The 20,885-nt window shown below is 41.3% G+C and overlaps 1 protein-coding gene across 7 annotated transcripts in view; it reads left to right on the top strand.

Annotated features, from left to right (window-relative positions):
- Positions 1-20,885, top strand: part of SSH2 (slingshot protein phosphatase 2) — a 238,487-nt gene that overhangs the window by 190,548 nt on the left and 27,054 nt on the right. For 6 of the 7 annotated variants that reach the window (XR_004234075.1, XM_031967735.1, XM_031967736.1 and 3 more), the window contains 6 exons: positions 1,298-1,419; positions 5,034-5,102; positions 5,904-5,969; positions 9,195-9,389; positions 16,715-16,808; positions 17,700-17,828. Coding sequence is in view for 6 of the 7 variants with exons in the window: in XM_031967735.1 (XP_031823595.1) it covers positions 1,298-1,419; positions 5,034-5,102; positions 5,904-5,969; positions 9,195-9,389; positions 16,715-16,808; positions 17,700-17,828 (675 nt within the window). In the remaining variant the exon portion in view is untranslated. The remainder of the gene's footprint in view (positions 1-1,297; positions 1,420-5,033; positions 5,103-5,903; positions 5,970-9,194; positions 9,390-16,714; positions 16,809-17,699; positions 17,829-20,885) is intronic. The other variant, XM_031967732.1, reaches the window with a different exon arrangement.

Here is a 20,885-nt window from a genome sequence, read left to right as displayed (position 1 = left end):
AAGAGGAGGGGGGAGGGCAGGTTAGAAAGGACCTTGAACACCCAAGCAGGGTTTTTCTATTTGAAACTGGAGATGATAAGAAGCACTTGAGTTTTTTGAAGGGAGTGTATCCCTTCAAAAGAGAGACAGAAACATGGTCAGACTTGCATTTTAGGAAGATTTGGCAGCTGAAATGATGGCTTGGAGTGGGAGAGACATGCTAGGGCAGCTTCCTACCCCCAAAACAAGTGTGAAGCAATGAGGGTCTACACCAGGGTAGAGGCAGTGTCAGAGGAAAAAATGGAGTGTATTTGAGAGATGGTAGAAGTTAAAATTGATAGACCATGGAAACAGGTTTAATTTGGGAAGTGAGAGAAATAATGGAGTAGAGAGATGTAGGTCCAGAGCCTGGGAGGCTGATGGCAGCCTCCACAGTAATGGGGGAGTCAGATTTGGAGAGAAAGATGAGTGAGGCATGTTGAGTTTAAGAAGACTGCAAATAATTTTTGATTTCCTTCACAAGCTAATTGTACAATAATTCAGAGTCTGATTCTTTTTGTACAGCAAAATAATGTTTTGGTCATGTATACTTATTATGTATCTAAGTTATATTTTAATATATTTAACATCTACTGGTCATCCTGCCATTTAGGGGAGGGGGTGGGGGGGTAAGAGGTGAAAAATTGGAACAAGAGGTTTGGCAATTGTTAATGCTGTAAAGTTACCCATGTATATATCCTGTAAATAAAAGGCTATTAAATTTAAAAAAAAAAAAAAAAAAAAAGAAGACTGCAAATAGGCAACTTAAGATGGCCAGTAGGCCTACCAGAATCAGAAGCGAGGATAAGGCTGGATAAGCAGATTTGAGAGTTGTCAGCATAGAAATGAAAAACAAATCCTTGAGAGCTGAAGAAATCACCAAGTGAAATAGTCTAGAGGAAGAGGCCAGGACGGATCCCTGTGGGAGATCCATGGTTAGGGAGCAGGACCTAGACCTAGACCTCCAGCAAAGGAGTTCAAAGAGTGGTCAGAGGGGAGGAGAGCCAGGAGAGGGCCAGGAACCTCGAGAAAAAGAGAGTGATGGATGTGTCAGAGACTGGAGAGATGGAGAAAGGGCCTGTGGTCTGGCGATGAAGGGATAACTATTAATTTTGGAGAGAGCAGCAGTCCTTGAATAATAGGGTCCTTATGGGGCAAGGACCTGATAGAAATGTAACCAGAACATCCACTACAAATGCATATTTAAATAGAAAGGACAGACCACAGTACGCTTGTAGTCCTATTTCTTGAAGTCATTTTGTTATTTGTTGACCTACAGGCTGTGAGATTGGAAAGCACATACCAGAACCGCACTCGATATATGGTGGTGGTTTCCACGAATGGCAGACAAGATACTGAAGAAAGCATTGTGCTCGGGATGGATTTCTCCTCCAATGACAGGTATGGTGCTGAGCACAGAGAAGCTTCTTTTTAAATAAACTTTGCATTTTGTATTGAAATAGCCATCCTCTTGCATAATTCACTTCCGGGCATCAAACTAGAATAGGGAAGGTATGGATCTTAGACACCAAGTCTGGAGAGAAATGCGGCAGTGAAACCCACAGTGCTTTGGAAAACAACAGCCTTATTTTGTCTCCTGTGCCTCACATGGCATTTCCCCTTCTCTTCCCCTTCCCCACTTCCCCTACTTTAAATTTAACCAATTAGCATGTCCCTAGGGGAAATCAGTCAGTCAGTGTCTCCTTGTCTCCATCAGTTAGAACTTAATTTGGCCCACCAAACTTCCCATCAGGCTTGACCCCTCCATGTCTCCGGAATGTAGTGTGCACACTCTCCTCTGGGGCATTTACCTGTGGTCACAAGCTGGGGTCTTTTCCAAGCCTGGTATTCTGTCACTTTCCTCTGTATTGAAGAAAGCCGTGGATCCCTGAGTCACATCTGAATTCAGTTCAGAAAATCTTTGCTAATAAGAAGCTTTTGTGCCCGTGGACCTCTGTTGGGCCTAAACAGGATGATAAATCTTGTAACCAAAGACATCATGTATCACTTTGGCCTGGGCTACATTCTTCCTGCTGAGTTTGGTGCTTTCCTTTTTTTCCATTTCATTTTCTGGAGAAGTCTTGGGAAGGCTGTGGAATGTGGCTGCTAAGCAAATCTTTGCAGTCCAGATAATAAGCCTCAGGAAATCCTGCCAGGTGTCTCAGCACACAGACTTCCTGGTTTGAAACCAGAGTGGCACTCAGGGCCTGATGGGGGTGGTTCCCAGACCCCAGGAGAATATTGCCACCCAGTGAGCTCCGCTAAGGCAGCTGCAAACTAGCATCCCCCTGTCTCCCAAAAAAGCGTTGGTTTGTCAGCTTTTCTTTCCAGAGCTGGTACTGGAGACTCCAGTTATCCACAGCAGCAGTGGATGCGGCGGCAGGTCACAAGTTGTTGGATCCACCAGAAGCACACAGTTGTGGCTGTTACTTTGTTTGCCATGCGTAACCATAGATTGCCTTTGGTTTCATGCTGTGATGTTATGTACCTGTGGGAAGCTTTCTCCTGTTCAGGTGTAAGAGGGGAGAAGCATCTTCACTTTGTGTGGCTTGGATGGCGACCAGCATTTGCCCTGCCAACCTGTCCCTTTCCTTCTCCCTTTCATACAGTCCTAGAACTTGAGGGTTTCACTGCTTTTTTCATCACTCCACCTCTTTTCCCTTTGTTTAGGTTCCCCATTGGGACCTGGGGTGCTCTCTAGAAAAACTTATCTATGTGAGCTAACTCCGGCTTCTTTCCTGAGTTGGTCTGCAGTTTCCTGTCACCAGAGCCCCTCTCCAGAGGGGGTCAGCTCTTCCTGACCAGCCAAGAGTCAGACCTCAGCCCTGTGATGTTGTCCTGGGTTTCCACACCCTTCATGAGGAAAGCTTGTTAGCATGTGCCCCTAAAAATATAGCCTTAAGGTAGCACTTCTCTCCTCTGGCCTTGATGGCATTGCCAGCACTGTACCTAAGAACCACCATTAATAAGTAGAAATGTGCCTATTCTATGAGAGGGAAGCACAGTTAGCTCAAGGACCTGAGAAGTCTTGGGTTCTTTGTCCTTGGACACAAAAATTGCTCCTGGGTCTCAAAAACGTCAAGGTATCCCAGGCACCAAAAAGGCAAGCCACCAGAGGACCCAGATTAGGGCTGGGGGTCAGCCAGATCCATTTTCATCTAAACTCCTGCAGAACTCCTCACATTAGTATGTTAACTGTGTATGAAAGCTTGCTGCTCTAAGATACTGTTAAGCAGAAGTTAGAAGGCTACCTCAAGCAGAAATAGATCGTGGAAAGCTACAAATTAACAGTATCTTGTCCTGTTGTATTTTTAGTGATCTCATTAAAAAAATTTCCCTGTTATATTTGAATCCTGCTCAAGTTCCATCTAGGATGTGACATCCCCAAGAAGCTCTTTAAGATTGCTTTTAGAATTTCACCTACATACCAGTTAATTGAAAATTATGTTGAATTTTAGCCACTTACAATGATTTAAAAATGCAATATAGCCTTGATTTCCAAATGGCACTGTTCCAAATGTGGCTTCAAGAGGACAAACCTGCAGAGTTTATGGGCTATTAGATTCCTTCTTGTTAATTAGGGATCATATCTGTGAAAACAAAGACCTGAGCCTTATGAGGAAGTCCACTAGCTAGATTAGTTTTTGCCATCCCAGCATATTTTAAATCAGGATGCCTCCTTCCCAGCATAAGAAGCTCTCTCTCCTAAACTAAGTTCTACACACAGAAAATTTGCTCTTACATGTTCTTAGATCTCTCTCCCTCTCATGTCCCTCTGTCACACTCAGGCTCTAAGCCTCTGCACCTTCTGCTGTGGCTCCTTACACTCTGGGGCCTTAGTATTCATTACACAAATTTAGGTGTTACCAGGGACCCTACTAAGTACTCACTAAAAAGAAATACTAAAAATCTTCTCCCTCTACCTTGAGAAGCCATTTTCAAAACACATTTTCCATGAGCTCATCCCAGTTAGGCAACATAAATAGTGACAAGGCTATTTCTTTCCTGTAACCTGGCCTAGTAGCATGCCTCTGTGTAGAAGATTCTAATGTAAGTTATTCCAGTCTTGATTTGAATCTCATGAGCTCTGGAATCACTGGTCATGGTGTTGAGTAACACTTGGGTCAGTAAGTGTAAGGAAAAACCTTAGACCAAGCACAGGCAGCCAGACAGCAGCAGCATGTAAAGGTGTAAGGTTCCTCACTCTGGTTACCTTTTGCTTTTGAAGGCTGATTCCCCCTCTCCCCCCCCCCCCCCCCACATACACACACAACACACACGCACACCCCTCTTACCTTCAAGAGTTTTAGTTTTATTAAAAAATAAATCTCCATCTCTTTTAGATAAATTACAGAATTCTTAAACCAGGGAGTGTAGAGCAGTGAGGGAGAGACTAGCCCACCAAAGACAGTATTTTGGATCTCACTTCCAAAGGCCTAGAAGCAAGCACCATATTTGGCGGCTTACCCCTGTCCGAAGAACCTGTGTGGTTCACGATCTGAGCACAGGCTGGGAATTAGGATCTTTTAGCTGTTTACCCCAGCCTGTTCATTAGTGTGGTATTAGGTCCTTGAGGCCAGTTGCTCAATCCATGTCTATAAAATAGGGCTGATGATACCTTACTGGAAGGTTGCCCAGATTCATTAGCCTTTGGATACCATATGTGGGCTTTATTTTTCATGGCTGATATTCTTACCAAGTTTCAATAATGGTGGCAACTTAATGACTTCTCACCATACTTGGCTTCCCAAATGTACTCAAGTTGTTATATTTGTGGGTATTTTATTATTCCGCCCCCACCCCTGATATGCTCTGTAGGCTCCCTGGTATTTGAAATTGTATTTTTAAAGGCTTTCAGCAAGCACAGATGAAATGCGGATGGTTTACTAAAGACAACTCTCAGAGTTGACTGGGAAATTTGTAACCTTGTAGTTTTTCTTCCTCATTGGAGGAATTTTTAAAATTTGACTGTGCTTTGAAGTAACAGGAAATGACTGGGTCTCTTGTTCCCACAGTAGCACTTGTACCATGGGTCTGGTCCTGCCTCTCTGGAGTGACACCCTTATTCATTTGGATGGCGATGGGTAAGAGGGTTCCCCTTTTCATTATGCCAGTGGGTGGGGTTGCCTCTTACTATATACTCCTTCAGCTGAATGGGAGGTCCACTGTACTGTCAGGCCAAAGCTCAATGAGTCCTTTTAAAACATGCTCTGTAAAATAGTGGGGGGTGAGGGGAGGTGTAACTTTCCAGATTCTCCATTTCCTGGCCTGCTAGGCCAAAGGTTAAGCATTGTATCTGTGTAGTCCTTGTAAATCTCATAGAAGGAAAAGCCTCTCAAATGGCCACAAGTTAAATCAGAGTTTGAGGGACTTGCAGTAGTCTCCCAATGGTGATGCTTCCTCTTTCAAGCATGCGTGTGGCTTCTCTGCCAGCTGTTGCCCTACTGTGTAACCTTCCCTGCCAGTCACAATACACTCCACAGTGACCACAGGGTTCTTAGAGACTGTCCTAAAAACAGGAAGCAAGAAACCAAGCTGTTTGCAGCAGCTCCCGATGCCAGAGTTCGGTTCTTGCATCTTAGAGGGCTTCCAAATTGTAATGCACACCAGGACAGTTTGTTCACCCCTACAGTTGGAAATCTCTGTTGATTGAACGCCTTGCCCTGACTTGGCTGTGAGATTCCACTTGTTTTTCATAACAGATAAAAACCAGCCACAATCATCTGAGGGATAAGCTTTTCACTCAAGCCCTGGAGTGTGGTGGGCTTCCATGCACATGTTGCTGCTCCTTCTGCCTTACCAGCTGTGCCAGGGAGGGGAAAAGACTTGAAAAAACCCAACAGGAGTAACCCCTCTGACTTTGTTTTATTCTCTTTTCTCCTAAGTGGGTTCAGCGTTTCAACAGATAACAGAGTTCACATATTCAAACCCGTGTCCGTGCAGGCAATGTGGTAAGATGTCTTTTTAAATATCTGTACAAGTGTTCTTGAAAGAGAGGCTGTGAGGAAGGGGCATTTGGCTTGGCAACAGGGAACATATAAATGCCTATTTTCCATTGATGATGTGTGTGATCCAATGATCTGGCTGGTATGCTGAATGGTCAGCTATTGACCGTCCAAATAGTGGTAAAGAATGAAAGGAAGAAGTCATCTTCTAATTGTAAGCTTACCAGATGGGAAGAAACTGAAGTTTCAAGAGATTGTGACCTTTTAAGGAGCACAGTAACTCGGGGACAGAGCCAGCCTGGACCCCACATCTCCCAATCTTCTCTTGGTCCAGGGTTGGCCATTCCTGCTAGTCAGCTGGCCTTCTGTTTTCAGGTGATGAGAGAAAATTTGGCAGTGCCTTTTCAGAGAGAGAGAGAATATGAATGAATGTGTGTGTGTCATATATATCATAGACAAGGTTAGACTCTTTGAGCACCCACCCAGTGCCCCTTTGAAGCTCTCATCTCTGCCTGAGAGGCTGCTCGGTGGTACAGTAGGTAGAGTGCCAGGCCTGGAGCCAGTAGAATCTGAGTTCAAATCTGGCCTCAGACACTTACCTATGAGATTCTAGGCAAGTCACTTCACCTCTGTTTGCCTCGGTTTCTCCAGTTGTAAATTGAGGATAGAAATAGCCTGCCAGGGTTATTGTGGGGATTAAATGAGTTAATATTTGTTAAAAGCACTTGGCACAGTTCCTGGCGTATAGTAGGCTCTGTGTAAATGCTTATTCCCTTCCTTTCCCCTCCTAAATTATAAATATCTACTGACATAAACAATTCTACATTTTTACAATTAAAAACTTGGTAGTTTTTGACAGTTAGACCATCTCTGACTAGTGTCTTGAAGGAATTCCCTTCTTGTTCCTAGTTTTCAAAAAAATAAGTCAGAGTTATGGTTAGATTGTGTAAGCCATGAGGTAATTCCAGAGTGGAAGGACATGCTAGTCACTTCCTGTCCAGGCCCCGCCTGCCCTCTACTGGAAGCACTAATGACCAAGGGGCTGGAGAGGAAGGTGAGCCAAGCAAGAAATAAGAGCCTGAAAAATAGACCCGGGAGAGAGAGAGAATCCAGCTCACAGCCCCAGGTGGCCATTATCGGGTGATAAGGGGAAAGGGCTGATCTGAACCACTCACAATCTTATCACTTCATGAAGTAATTGAGGCACACAGGACACAGTTTCAGGGCCTGTGTTTGTGGCTGATTCTCAGATTCATGAGTATACAACTCCTGGAGTACCCGTGACCTGCTCCAACTAGTGCTCGTGGTGCCTGATCCACCCTTGGGCACCAGACAGGAGCCAAATGACAGGACTCTGCTGGGAGAAAGCCCCAGGAACAAGTGCATTTTCAGCCTCATTGTCTGAGTGCACAAAGCTGTGTTCTTTCTCAAGACCCTGTGGATTCAATTAGCGACCTGAGGTCAGGCTTTGATGTCCTGTAGTAGACCAGCTGGCCCGAGCCCCTTTGGCTTTTCAGAGAAAGGCCTTTTCTGGTTTGCATATAAACCAATCTCCAAATCAGAGTGTCATGTTCACCAAATGTTCCCCTAACAGGAAGTAGCTGTAGCAGCTTCTCAAAAGGCAGGTACATCCCAACTGATGTTTACCTAAAATAGGCAGCACTTGGGCTTGAGAGGGGCTGTCATGCTAGAGTCAGTGGCTTAGATTTTAAGTACATGCCTCACAGAACCTGCAATTATCCTCTTACAGTGAGCAAAAAGCAGGACAACTGACATGGCTTTACCGAAATTCTCTGAGACTTGAGCTTTGTCTTTTGTAACTAAATTGGGGTTCCTAGCTCAGTTTGTATGTGGAAATCTACTTCCCCTATAAAAATGTATCAGCAACAAAAGCCTGAAATTTGGTTATTGGTATTGTTCTCCTCATCTTGGGGAAGAGACTTGGCTCTCTGACCAGGGAGGTGTTTCTGAGGGGCAGAGTCCCAGGACCATCTTATTCACTGACTGGAGTCTCTCTCTATCAGACTTGACTTTCTGGGAGCTGAATCAACAAATTTAATGGCTGTTAACAAGTTAACAGCCAGAGCTGTTCTTCAGAAGTAGCTTAAAGCAGGGTTTCTTAAACTTTTTCCACTTGAGACCCCTTTTCACCTGAGAAATTTTTCCATGACCTCAAGTAAATAGGCATATAAAATAGATATGCAAATCAAATATTTATTGCTAATAAATCATAATTTCACAACCCCCACATTCATGTGGGGTCATGAACCACAATTTAAGAAGCTGAAATTTAAAGAAGTTAGCAGCCACGAGAGAACCCTCTTGGAGGCCAATGCTTCCTGGTAATGGCCAGCATAATCATCATGACTTGAGGCCTTGGATGGAAGTCCTTCAGGACATAACATCTCAGTATCCCAAGAATCAAGAGGACATTATGTTAGGGAAAGATTGAGTCAATGGGAAATATCCATTGTTCCCTAGTCATGAAATCATCAAGTATCTTTAGTTCAGTGATGACCCAGCTGTGAAATTGGACCCCACTAAGATACCATGTGCCTTATGGGCTAGATTCATCAAGGATGAGTAATATATCCCTCCCTTCCACCTGAAAAATAAAACTGAAAAGATATATGGGGTTAGAGTAGCTAAATTTGTAATAGAGGCTATATGGTCAGAATCCAAAATATCCAGTGAACTTTGTAGTGAGCTTGTTTTTAAAAAACACTTTCTTCAAGATTTAAAAATTGATTTTGAAGGCTATTGGGCAAATACAGAAATCATGCCTGCAAAAAAAATCAGTTGAAGGGACTGGAAATGTTTAAACTGAAGAGAATGAATGAATATGAGCTCTGTTATCATATGGAAGTGGGATTAAGTTTATTCTGCTTGGCTCCAGAGGACAGAGCTAAGCTGATTGGGAAGTTATAAGGATACAGATAATTTGGGCTTAACATAAAGGAAGGCCTTCCTCATCATGAAACAGAAGAGGCTACTTGAATAGGGAAGAAATTCTCTGTCACTGAAAAATTCAAACAGAAGCTAGATACCACTTGTTAGGAATGAAGAAAGAGGAAAGAAGTATCTTTTAAATAGGGGTTGGTAATCACTGTAGGTTCTTCAGTTCTAAGATTTGGTGAAATAAATAAATCAGAGGTTATGATTTGTGTGAATAATCTCTTCTTCCTTCAGTCAACCTCAGGCCTATGATGGTCATGTTCCAATGTCTTTCAGGTCTGCATTACAAAGTTTACATAAGGCATGTGAAGTGGCCAGAAGTCATAACTATTACCCAGGCAGTCTATTCCTAACCTGGGTGAGTTACTATGAGAGCCATATCAACTCTGACCAGTCATCAGTCAACGAATGGAACGCCATGAGAGATGTGCAGTCCCATCGGCCAGATTCACCAGCTCTCTTTACAGATATGTGAGTCCTGTTGCTGCTGGTTAGTGACCAATGTTATGGACCGGTTAGTGATCCAACTGCCACATTCTTGGTTCATTTGTATAATGGACCTCTTGGGCAGTCTGTTCAAGCCTGTGTACCAACTCCTCAGAATAATAGATTTGAATTCATAAAATAAATTGCATAGAGTACAAATATTGAAATGCCATGTTAAAAATATTAAAAACATCAAGAATCCCAAGTTAGGAACTCCTTTGCTAGAATAGCATCATAAACCAGTCAGAATGTGCTTTAGAAAAATTAGCAGTGTGAAGCAGAAGACATATATAACACCCATCCTGTATCTGTCACACAGAAAGATCCCACCTCAAGAAACTTAATGGTTTTTTCTCCCCTGCAGTAATACTAACAAGTGGCCTTAATGTGCAACAACATAGATTCTCAGCAATTTTGAAATTTACTCCATAAACTCAGTATCAAAAATCTTATTCCTTGATGTAGTGCTAATACAGAATTTGTGATTATTCAAAAAGGGATTAGGCTTAAGTTTACTTTTATACTTATATGTGGAATGAAAATTGATAATGATTATAGAAGAGTATTTGTATTAGTTGATTTTCAGAAGATTCAGATACATATTTACATAAAATACCGTTATTTTCTTTTTAAATAGTATTTTATTTTCTCAATTACATTCAAATATAGTTTTCAATATTCACCTTTGAAAAATCTTGTGCTCCAAATTTTTCTTCCTCCCTCCCTACTCCTCAAGACAGCAAGCAATCCTATATAAAGTTAAACATGTGCAATTCTTCTAAACATATTTTCATATTCATCATGCTGCACAAGAAAAATCTAATCAAAAGATAAAAACATGAGAAAGAAAAGAAAAACAAGAAAAAAGAGATAAAAATACTATGCTTTGATCCACATTCAGTCTCCAAAGTTCTCTTTCTGGATGTTCAGGGCTCTTTCCATCTCAAGTGTATTGGAATTGTCTTGAATCACCTCATTGTTGATAAGAGCCACATCCATCAGAGTTGATCATCATATAATTTTGTTGCTGTGTATAGTGTTCTCTTGGACTCAGCTTCACTTAGTATCAATTCATGCAAGTCTCTCCAGGTCTCTGAAATCATTTTGCTCATTGTTTCTCATAGAACAATAATATTCCATGACATATACATATATATATATATATATATAAAAATACACACACACACATCCATAACTTACTCAGCCATTCCCAACTGTTGGGCATCCATTCATTTTCTAGTTCCTTGCCACTACAAAAAGAGCTGCTACAAACATTTTACACATGTGAGTCCTTTTCCCTCTTTTATGATTTCTTTTGGATACAGATCCAATAGAGACACTGTTGAATTAAAGGGTATATAATTTGATAGCCCTTTGAGCATAATTCCCAATTGCTCTCCAAAATGGCTGGATTGGTTCACAATTCCACCAACATTAGTATTCTAGTTTTCCCACATCCCTTCCAACATTTATGATTATCTTTTCTTGTCATCTTAGCTAACCTGAGAATTGTGATGTGATACCTCAGAGTTGTCTTAATTTGCATCTCAATAGTGATCTAGAGCATTTTTTCATGACTAGAAGTGGCTTTAATTTATTCATCTAAAAGATGTCTGTTCATATCCTTTCATTATTTATCAATTGGGGAATGACTTGCATTCTTATAAATTAGAGTCAGTTCTTTATATATTTTAGAAATGAGGCCTTTAACACTGGCTATAAAATTTTTTCCCAAATTTCTGCTTCCCTTTTACTCTTGACTGCATTGATTTTGTTTGTGCAATTTTAATCTAATGTAATCAATATTATCCATTTTGCATCTTTTAATGTTATCTATTGGCCATAAATTCTTCCCTTCTCCACAGGTCTGAGAGGTATAGACACTTATTTTCTTAATTTGCTTATAGTATCACCCTTTATGTCTAAATCATGAATCCATTTCAATCTTGTCTTGGTATAGTATTAGATGTATTGCCTAGTTTCTACCTACTTTTCCAGTTTTCTTAGCAATTTTTGTCAGATAGTGATTTATATCCCCCAAGCTGAAGTCTTTGGGTTTATTAAATACTAGATTACTTATGTGAACCTAATCTATTCCACTGATCCATAATTCTATTTCTTAGCCAGTACCAAATGGTTTTAATGATTGCTACTTTATAATATAGTTTTAAGTCTGCTACAGCTAGGCTATTGTTCTTCCATAGGAATTTTGTTATTATTTTTTCTAGTTATAAAAAGTAATTTCTTGGCAATTTGATTGGCATGGTACTGAATAAGTAGATTAATTTAGGTAGAATTGTCATTTTTGTTATATTAGTTTGGCCTGTCCATGAACAATTGATAGTCTTCCAGTTGTTTAGAGTTAACTTTATTTGCATGAAAAATGTTTTGTAATTGTGTTCTTAATAGTTCCTGGCTTTGTCTTAGCAGGTAAACTGTACTATCTGCAGTTATTGTAAATGGGATTTGTCTTTCTATCTCTTGCTACTAGGCTTTGTTGATAACATAGAAATGCTGATGATTTACATAGGTTTAAAATACTGTTATTTTCATTATAAATTATCTTTGTTTATGGTCCACAGCCAATCCTTGGCCTAATTTAAATTACTATAAGCATTTGAAAGAAAATAAAGTTATTTTAATTCTATGACTTAAACTTATCACTTATCACTTAAAGGACAGGCCTTTCTTACATTAAGTGCAAATCAAACATTGCAGTTGGTTGTAGGAAGTGATAGGCATGTTAAAATATCTCTCTGAGGCATCCTAAGTTGGATCAGGGCCCAAGATAGAGCTAATGTTTAAAGGTCAGTGTATTGAAGTTTTGTATTAGTATTTTGGGAGCTTTTTTAGACTTAGTTCCTGATAATAAAATTAATCAGGATGTTTACTTGCTCCAGATTGATCTTTGTGGGTTTGTTAAGTGCTTTAAAGATGAGGGTTATTGGTTTTTTGGCCTTGTGAACAGGATTCACCCTTGAAAATTCCTGTAATTATGCCAGAAGAGAAAAAGACTAGAAAAGACTTGGTTAGATTGAAAACCTATGTTTGGAAAACTGAAAACTCTTAAGAATTCTAGAAAAATAGTTGGATGAAGTTATTGATAGGAGTCATGTTCTTGATTGATGAGTTGGGGACCAATAAGCATTTAGAGACCAGAGTGTTTCTGAAATTCTAGAGTAGTCTTTATCAAAGATTTGTTCACCTAGAGTTAGTAGTCATAAACCAGGCAGTGAATATAGACTTGGAGTAAAAAACTGAGGAAGCAGGAATAGGGAGACAATCCTAGAACCTCATCATTGACTACTTAGTCTTGGCATTTTTGTTCAGCAGCTTAGAGCCATCACTGAGAAAATCACTTAAAGCCAAATAAAGTGTCTTTCTGTCTCTATCTCTCTTTTGCTCTCTCTCTAACCCCCACTCTCCTCTCCCTTTCTACCCAGCCCCTGTGTCTGTCTCTTTTTTTCCCTTCCTTCCCTCTCCCCCAATACACACCAAGGTATCCATACTCTCCTTGAAATTCTTTTATTACTTCTCCAAGTATAGGTTCTATCCTGCTATAAAAATCTCCTCAAGGGCAGGGGTTAGTTAATTTTACACTTGTTTCCCCTGTGCCCAACTCAAAGCCCACACTTGTTAAGTATTGTTAAGTTGAAATGAACTGGGACCCATTCCCTGAGCTCTTCCCTACTTATTTGTAGTCTGTATTTAAAATCATGTTGATGTTACATTTTTCAGTTAGGGTCTCCAAGGTCCACATCCGACTTGAGTTGTAGCTTTGTATTTCCTTGTGCCAGTAAGAACATGTTTTGAAAACTAAAATAACTCCTATTTGTCTTTCCTAAAACCCTAATTTAAATGGTAAAGTCTTGCTAGAGTCACATTTTAGTTACCTCTGAACCCTGAACCCTTCTGGAAAAGCTTTTTTAGCAAATGGAGAACATGGATGCCAGAATGAGGTGAGCACTTCAGTCACATATACTTGAGCTTTGCTTTTCCTCTATGAAAGCCAAAAAGCATAAAGCAGAAGGCTACTGAGTCTAGACATCCAGCTAGTCCATTCATACCAAAGCCCAAGACTTTGATAAGAAAAAAAAATGGCTGGCATATGCTGTTTCAGCTTTGTTTGGAGGAAAGTCAGAATTTTAGTGGTGGACTACCCCATAGAGACACTGTGACTGAGTGTCAGAGAAAGCCTATGGGTGAGAGCCATCAGCCTAAAGGTTTCAGAAGTGAAGAGCCAGAGCAAGAGGAGCCCATAGTTGTGGGGTGAGAACGTCCATCTTTAGAGATTGCTAAAGCTATTTTTGTAGCCAGTGATAAGGCTGTCAGCAGCAGGAGTGGGCAGCATGCCTAAGGACTTAGTCCTTCTCCATTTCCATGTAAGGACGAATCCAGCTGATACCTTTCTTGGATAGGTAGGGAGAAAAGACAGAACAGAAAGAGCACCACTGCGTTTGGGTCCCTCACATGCAGCACGGTGTGTTATGGCTCAAGAGTGCAGTCAGATGAGCCTGTTGCCTTGTAAGCAATTGGACATCCAACTTCTCTAGTCAAAGTTCCAAGAATAATTTTACTTTATCATAATAATAATTGTGATTTTTTCCAAAGTACAGACCTCACCTTCTCATTTCTTCCTACTCACGAAACTCCAGGGGCTCCCTATCGCCTCCAGGAACAGATGCACACTGCTCTGTTGACATTCAGAGCCCTTTGTAAGGTGTCCCCTTCTGCCTTCTTACATCTTCCCACCTCCTCCCGGGTGTCCCATGAATAAGACCCTCTCCTCTCAGCTGTCGGCGGTTTCTCAGACAATCTTTGCCTGCCTGGCTTCCGTAAAGTGCCATCTCCTACAGGAAAGCTGTCCCAGTCCCTCTTATTTCTAGCGTTTTCCCTCTTAATAAATTTCCTATTTATGCTGATGATATATGCTTATCTCCTTGTTGGCTCTCCCATTCAATTGTGTGCTTCTCTTTGTATCGCCAGTACTTAGCTAGCACATAGGGTTTATATTTAGTAAATGTTTATCAACTTTTTAAGGGGGCAAGAAATTCAAAGGAAGCCACATAATTTTGTTCAGATCCTGGCTAAACTGATTGAAAGTCAGCCATATTCTTCTGGATGCCACTATTGAGAAGAGAACACTTGGGTTCAGAGCCCAATTCTGACAATGATTGGCAGTGTGAGGGGGTGGGTAAAAGTCAGAGAACCTCTGAGAGCCTCTGTGTCTTCATCAGCAAAATGGAAATAATGATGTTTATAGTCTGTGTTGTCAGGACAGTGCTTTGTACCACATGAAGGGCTGAGTGTCAGCTGTGATTGTTGCACTTATCTCAAGTTGTTGTGTAAGCATCTGGGGCACATCTTAATGACCTGCTGGCCGAATTTCATTTCTAGAAAGAGAATGGGTCCTAAAGTCATAGATTTAGCATTGGAAAGCACCATAGACATTATCTAGTCCAAATTATCTAATCTGGTTCCTCATCTAAAGAAGGTGAGATCCTCCCAGCACTGAGGAATAAAGGCAGAGTCTGACCCTCCGAGGGCCGTGTTTCAGGCTGGGCATGAGGGCTGTCCCATCTGCCCCAGAACACTCTGTGCCAAAGCGAGCCGAGGTCACGGAGGGCATACGCCATGGGCCCGATGTGGATGTAGCCCCAGATGAAGGTCCGGGGACACACTGGAACAACAGGAGCCCTTTTCCCACAGCCCTTATTTCCTTTTGATCCCCCAGTGCCTGATGCCTCTGCCCTCCCTTCTCCTCCTAGCTGACCACCCCTGCTCAGCTTCCTCTGCTGCTCCTTCTTCCAACACATCCCCCGATCTGGGGGGACACAGACGGCTCCGTCTTGAGCTATCTTCTCTCTTCTTTACTTGGTGATCTCATCACTCTCGTGGTTCTATTATTATCTCCCTGCAGATGACTGCCAGCTGAGTCTCTCTCCTGCACTTTAATTCCTCAACAACAAATGCCTGCTAGACCTTTGGAACTGGAGATTCCCCGAATCCAAAACAGTTCCTTCTCGTTCCTCCCAAATTTACCCTTCTTCCAGACTTGCATGTTTTTGTCCAACCTTCCTGTGCCCAGTTTTGGTGTAACCTCATTTCCTCACTGTCACTCACTCTGTGTATTAAGTCAGCTGCCAGCTTGTTATTTCTGTCTCCACAACATGTCTGGTACACATTGCCCTCTCTCTTTACACAGTCCCTTCTGCCACCACTCCTCCCCCAGGGCAAGTCCTCTTCCTGCCTCCTCTGGAAGACTGAATTTTCTCCCAATTAGTCTCCCAACCAGGAGAGCCCCTCCAAACCACCCTCCTCACAGCGACCAGTGATAGTGTAGACACAGCATGCCCTACTCAGTAAATTCTAGTGATTCTTACTACTTCTAGGATCAAATAGCGTCTGCTGAATTCCTGCATTTCCCTCAATGCTTGACTCAGATTTACTTTTGGGGACTCTTCCCTATTTTTGCCTTTCACTGTCTGCCTCCCTAGCATATATTATCTCTCTTTCCTCTGGAACCCTCAGGGCCCTTATTGTATATTCAGCTCCCTTATTGTATATTCAGCTCCCTTATCATGTTCTTCCTTGTTCTATTGTCTTTTACCCAGTTGCACCAAGAGTACTGTAAGCATGTTTATTCTTATGCCAAAGAATTTAGAGCAAGAAAATTGGGACCTGAAGTAGGACAGTCTCTTCCCTAAGATCCTGCAAGTAGTAACCAGTAGCCTGAGAGGATACCACTCCAGCTCTGGTGTTTCCGTCAGTGCACTATGCCCCCATCTCCTAGATCATAAATTTGAAAACACAAAAATATGAATAAACCATTAATTTCTTGGAGTAAGCAGGACAACATTGTATATAGTAACAATAATATTGTAACAATCATCAACTGCAAAAGATTTAGCTACTCTGATCAATAGTAATCTACAACAATTCTAAATAGACTCATAAATGAAAATGTTCTCCACATAGAAAGAACTGACAATAAATTTACTTTCTTTACTTTTCTTGCCCTTTTATTTTGCAATATGGCTAATATGAGATTGTGTTTTGCATGACTTCTGATGTATAATAAGAATCATATTGCCTGCCTTATCAATGAGTGGAGAGGCTGGAAGAAGGGAGAAAATTTGGAACTCAAAATACAAAAATTAATATTAATAAAGAAAAAATTAATTTTTTGCCTCCTACCTCAGTAACCAGGTATGCTCTAGCACCTTGTCAATATCGTAGTGTTAACCAAGTCAATCTGTGCCTCCTTTGTGGATCTCCATCTAAATGATCACCATTTCCTCTCTTTTCAGCCCAACTGAGCGAGAACGCACAGAACGGTTAATAAAGACCAAACTAAGGGAAATTATGATGCAGAAGGATTTGGAAAACATCACATCCAAAGAGGTAAGGAACTTTAGTTAAAGGATGGAATGATGACATTTGGAGATTAGGGATGAAGGATAATGTATTTGTTGGATGACTAGGGAGTGATATGATTGGGAGTAAATAAGAAATTATATAGCATATATTAACATAATGCAATACTGTAGATATGAAATTTTACACATTTGGATCTCTGACAATTCTTGGGAGGAGCTATATAAATGTATTAATCAAAAAATACAGAAGACAAAATGTGCTGGGTATAGTTAAGTTGGTGCTTTATTGTGCTGAGGCTAAATCCTATTCTGTAATTTTGCAGTTGAGTTATTGCTGGCTCTAAAATGACTTGAAAGTCCTGAGAGAGAAAAGCTAAGCCTCTAAGGACCCACTTCCAAAAGAATAAGGGTTCTATTCTCTTAAAGCATTTCCTTAACATACAAGGTGGGGGAAGGGCGAAGGAGTTAAATTGATTGTTTGAAATGTAACTACCAGTGGCCAAAGAAAGAAGGGCCAGCTAACTCTGTGTTTACTTTTCACATCTTTTGTATCTTTATCTCTACCTATAGATCATAGTCAACACCAAAGCCTATAAGTCTTTCATTTAGCAACCATTTATTATATGCCTGTTGTATTTAGAGCACCACAGTATGGAAATATAAAAACAAACTTTTACTTTTATGGAGTTCACAGTCTAATGGGCATATATACAAATGGCATATCCAGTAGGCCTATATAAAGATGATCATATATAAATAATCATTATACAGATATCATGTAGACATTAATTGCTTCTGTGTAAAAGTCAGCAAGTTGAAAGAGAAGATAGAGTGATTTGTATAAAGTAATTTACTAGTTTTGAACTATAAATTTGATTAAAAACATAAGAGTATGTGAACCCCATTCTCTTCTCAGATACGCACAGAGTTAGAAATGCAGATGGCATGCAACCTGAGGGAGTTCAAAGAGTTCATAGATAATGAGATGATCGTGATCCTGGGACAGATGGACAGCCCCACCCAAATCTTTGAGCACGTGTTTCTGGTAAGTGCTGTCCCTTGTCCAGCCCCCCCCCCCCCAACTGGGTTCAAACCTCTCTTTTCCACATCCTGGAAATGCCAGGGGCTAGGCCCACATAGACAGAGATCTCCCTGAAGATGAAGATTGACATGTTCTTTAAATCCCAGAGACCATGAAGTTCCCTATACAATGCCTGAGCTCCCAGTGATGTGGTACAGTATTACAGCTACCATTAGACAAACTGGGTTACATGCCCCAGCTCATTTTTTCTCAAACATTAAATGTCTTCCACCGTGTTATCCATGGCAAGAGAAACTGCATCATGGAAATCCATAGATGATCCCCCAAAAAATGATTTTAGATTTTACCACAAAATTCTCTACCAGAAATGCTAGCAAAGACCTAAATGGGCTGGTTTGAATGTTACTTCTTTTACAACATTGAAATGACTGAGGTGAAGAATAACAACATCATAGAACTATAACCTCAGGAGACATTTGTTCTAATGGCCCCATTTTATGGAGAGGAAACTTGTATCCTCTGACTCCACAGGGCTGAGGGGCAATAGAAGAGAAAAGAGATGGAAGGAAAATAGGACTTAGATGCTGCCCCGAATGATTCTGAGGTGGTCCCATCAGACTGAGGACATTCAGGTGCCCTGAGGTATGAGTCTTCCCTAAGAGCACATGTCTGCCTCTTAGAGTCAAGTTGCTGCTTTAGGCAGCTCTGGAACTCCTGGACAAGGAATGCCTTGGAAGGGGCAGGGAAGGGAGTGCTCCACTCCTTCCTTTAATATTGTCCAGTGTTTGTTTCCAACTGTGAATGCAGATCCCACTTCTAGACTTGGCATTGACCTTTCTATACATGAAGTACCCGATTTTGTTGGCTGATCTGCCTACTTCCCTCAGGGGATCAAATTCCCTGATCTTTTGGAAGGCCCCATACAGTTTGGAAAGAATTTGTGTGTTCTCTCTAGAAAGCTGTGAAAGGCCCTGCCCCACCATCTCTGCACAGCTCTGCCATAGCTTCCACAATGGATTCCCACCTTCCAGAGGATCCTTTTGACCAAGAGATAGCCCTGGATGTTAGATAGTGCAGGTTTTATATTGTTATTTTCACTAATCTTTAGTTGAAATTAGTATTTCTCTCAATTGTGAATGTTATCAACAAACCACGGTATTGTGTCGTGACACAAACAAGGGTAAAACCAAAAGAAATTCCATGTCTCATAACATTTTCCTACAGACTGGACAACTTGGAATACTTTCTTGGGAAACAATAATGGAAAATCTAGAAGCTTAATCTTTTCCAAAGCTGTGATACTGCCTTGTCTTCTGGAATCGGCTTGTTCCTTTCTCTATCTGAAGCACTCACTGCAGGATGGTTATGGGAAAACCAGCCAAGTATCTGACTGCTAGCAGGCTGGGGGCATAGCACTGGTGCCCTTAGCTTCCTTCTCTCTAAGATGAGGCTACTGGACTTCTAAGAGCTCAGAATTCTCTGAGTTCTATTTCTGCTGCTTTTCCTTGACATTTACCTCTTTTTGGGTATCACCATCTCATCGGTCCAAAGGGTACGCCTTCATCTGTGCTCCCCTGGGTTTCCCAGAAAACAGGGAAAAGTCATCTTATTCCAGCTACAAGTTGGGATGTTAATTTTCTTTAAAGGCAACTCATTTTGTGCAGAGCTGCTCCTCAGGAGCCACCTGATACAAGTGAGATAGCAGCATTTCTCTCCTCCATTGGAGGACTGTCCATTTCTGTGGATTCATACAGAAAGGTATATTTATGTGGAAAGGGTTTGATTGGTACAAAGAGTGAACTTAAAGGAAATATGTGGAGGTGGCCTGGTCATCTTCATCAAGAGAAGCTTCATGAGATCCTCTTTTGAGACTCCACCCAAAGTCAATCTTCTGGGACTTTGGACTTGATAGTAAAGCTGGAGAGGAAGTGGAAACCTTCTGCCAAAAAACCAAGTGGCTTCTGGGTGAGGTGGGCAAGGCCCAGGGATGTTGGATACAGCCAGAAATTTCATGCAAAAGTGGAAAAAGAGGGACAAAGTTCCTGAGAGAAAGTAATCTAGATGAAGGTCAATACAGGAGTCCTCACAGGAAAATAAAGCCCCAAAGCAGCTCCTAGATTGTGGGCACCTTCACTGCAGAGAAAATGCGATGGGTGATGAAAAGCTCACAAGATAAACACTGGAGTGAAATGTGGCTCCTTTTGCCACTTACTTGGAAACAAAGAGGCATCAGGCTCCCCTGAGGGAGAAGCTGTTTGGCATCAACAGCTGCTAAGAGAAGGAAAAGGGCAAAGAAAGGGCCTTCCCCAGACTGGTTTCTCACAAGATTGCTGCCGTGGTCTTGGTATAGGCGTTCTGAACCTGATTTGGGTCTTGGGCCACCTAGAAAAATGTAGGGATCCTTCTCCGAAGCAGAATTTAGATGCATAACATCAAATACATAGGTTACAAAGAAAATCAGTACTATTGAAATACAATCCATAGACTGATTAAGTGTGAGGTAGCAGGGGAACTAATAACTTCAGAAGTGGTGAGTGTAAACGATATTTTGAGATATCTTCAATGACAATTATTTTATATGAAAATATCTTGGAGGCAGAAGTTACAGATTCTACTAAAACCACAATTGTTTGTTGCCTCCATTCATGATTGAAAGAACACTGCATTTCTGTTGAAAGTTAGAAAGTTGAAAATTAAGATGTAATTTTTTCCCCATCCAGGCTCCCAAATCCTCTGAAACCTGTCCACACATCTTTCAGCATGGGTGAAGGGGGATGTGTTCTATAGACCCCAAATCAAGAACCCCTGCCTTAGTGGATATCCCAGTAGTGGGATACTTTGTATGGTTGGTGCTATCCATCAAGCACTTTGGCAGGCACCGATTAGGATGTCCTTCTTGGATTTTGGCTAGAAAGGTTGAGTTTCTGGAAAAAGTTGGTTCCTAAGGCTGCTGTTTTCGAGCATTTTCTCATTAAGTGATTTAGGACAGGCAAGGTATGATGATGAAAGGAGAGAGAGAAAATGGGAACTGCACATTTTAAAAATGAAGATTTTCTCCAT

Source organism: Sarcophilus harrisii, chromosome 4, assembly GCF_902635505.1.
Source record: "Sarcophilus harrisii chromosome 4, mSarHar1.11, whole genome shotgun sequence".
NCBI classification, from domain to species: Eukaryota; Metazoa; Chordata; class Mammalia; order Dasyuromorphia; family Dasyuridae; genus Sarcophilus; species Sarcophilus harrisii.
Note: the sequence above shows the minus strand (reverse complement) of the source record. Positions and strands in the feature narration are given on the sequence as shown.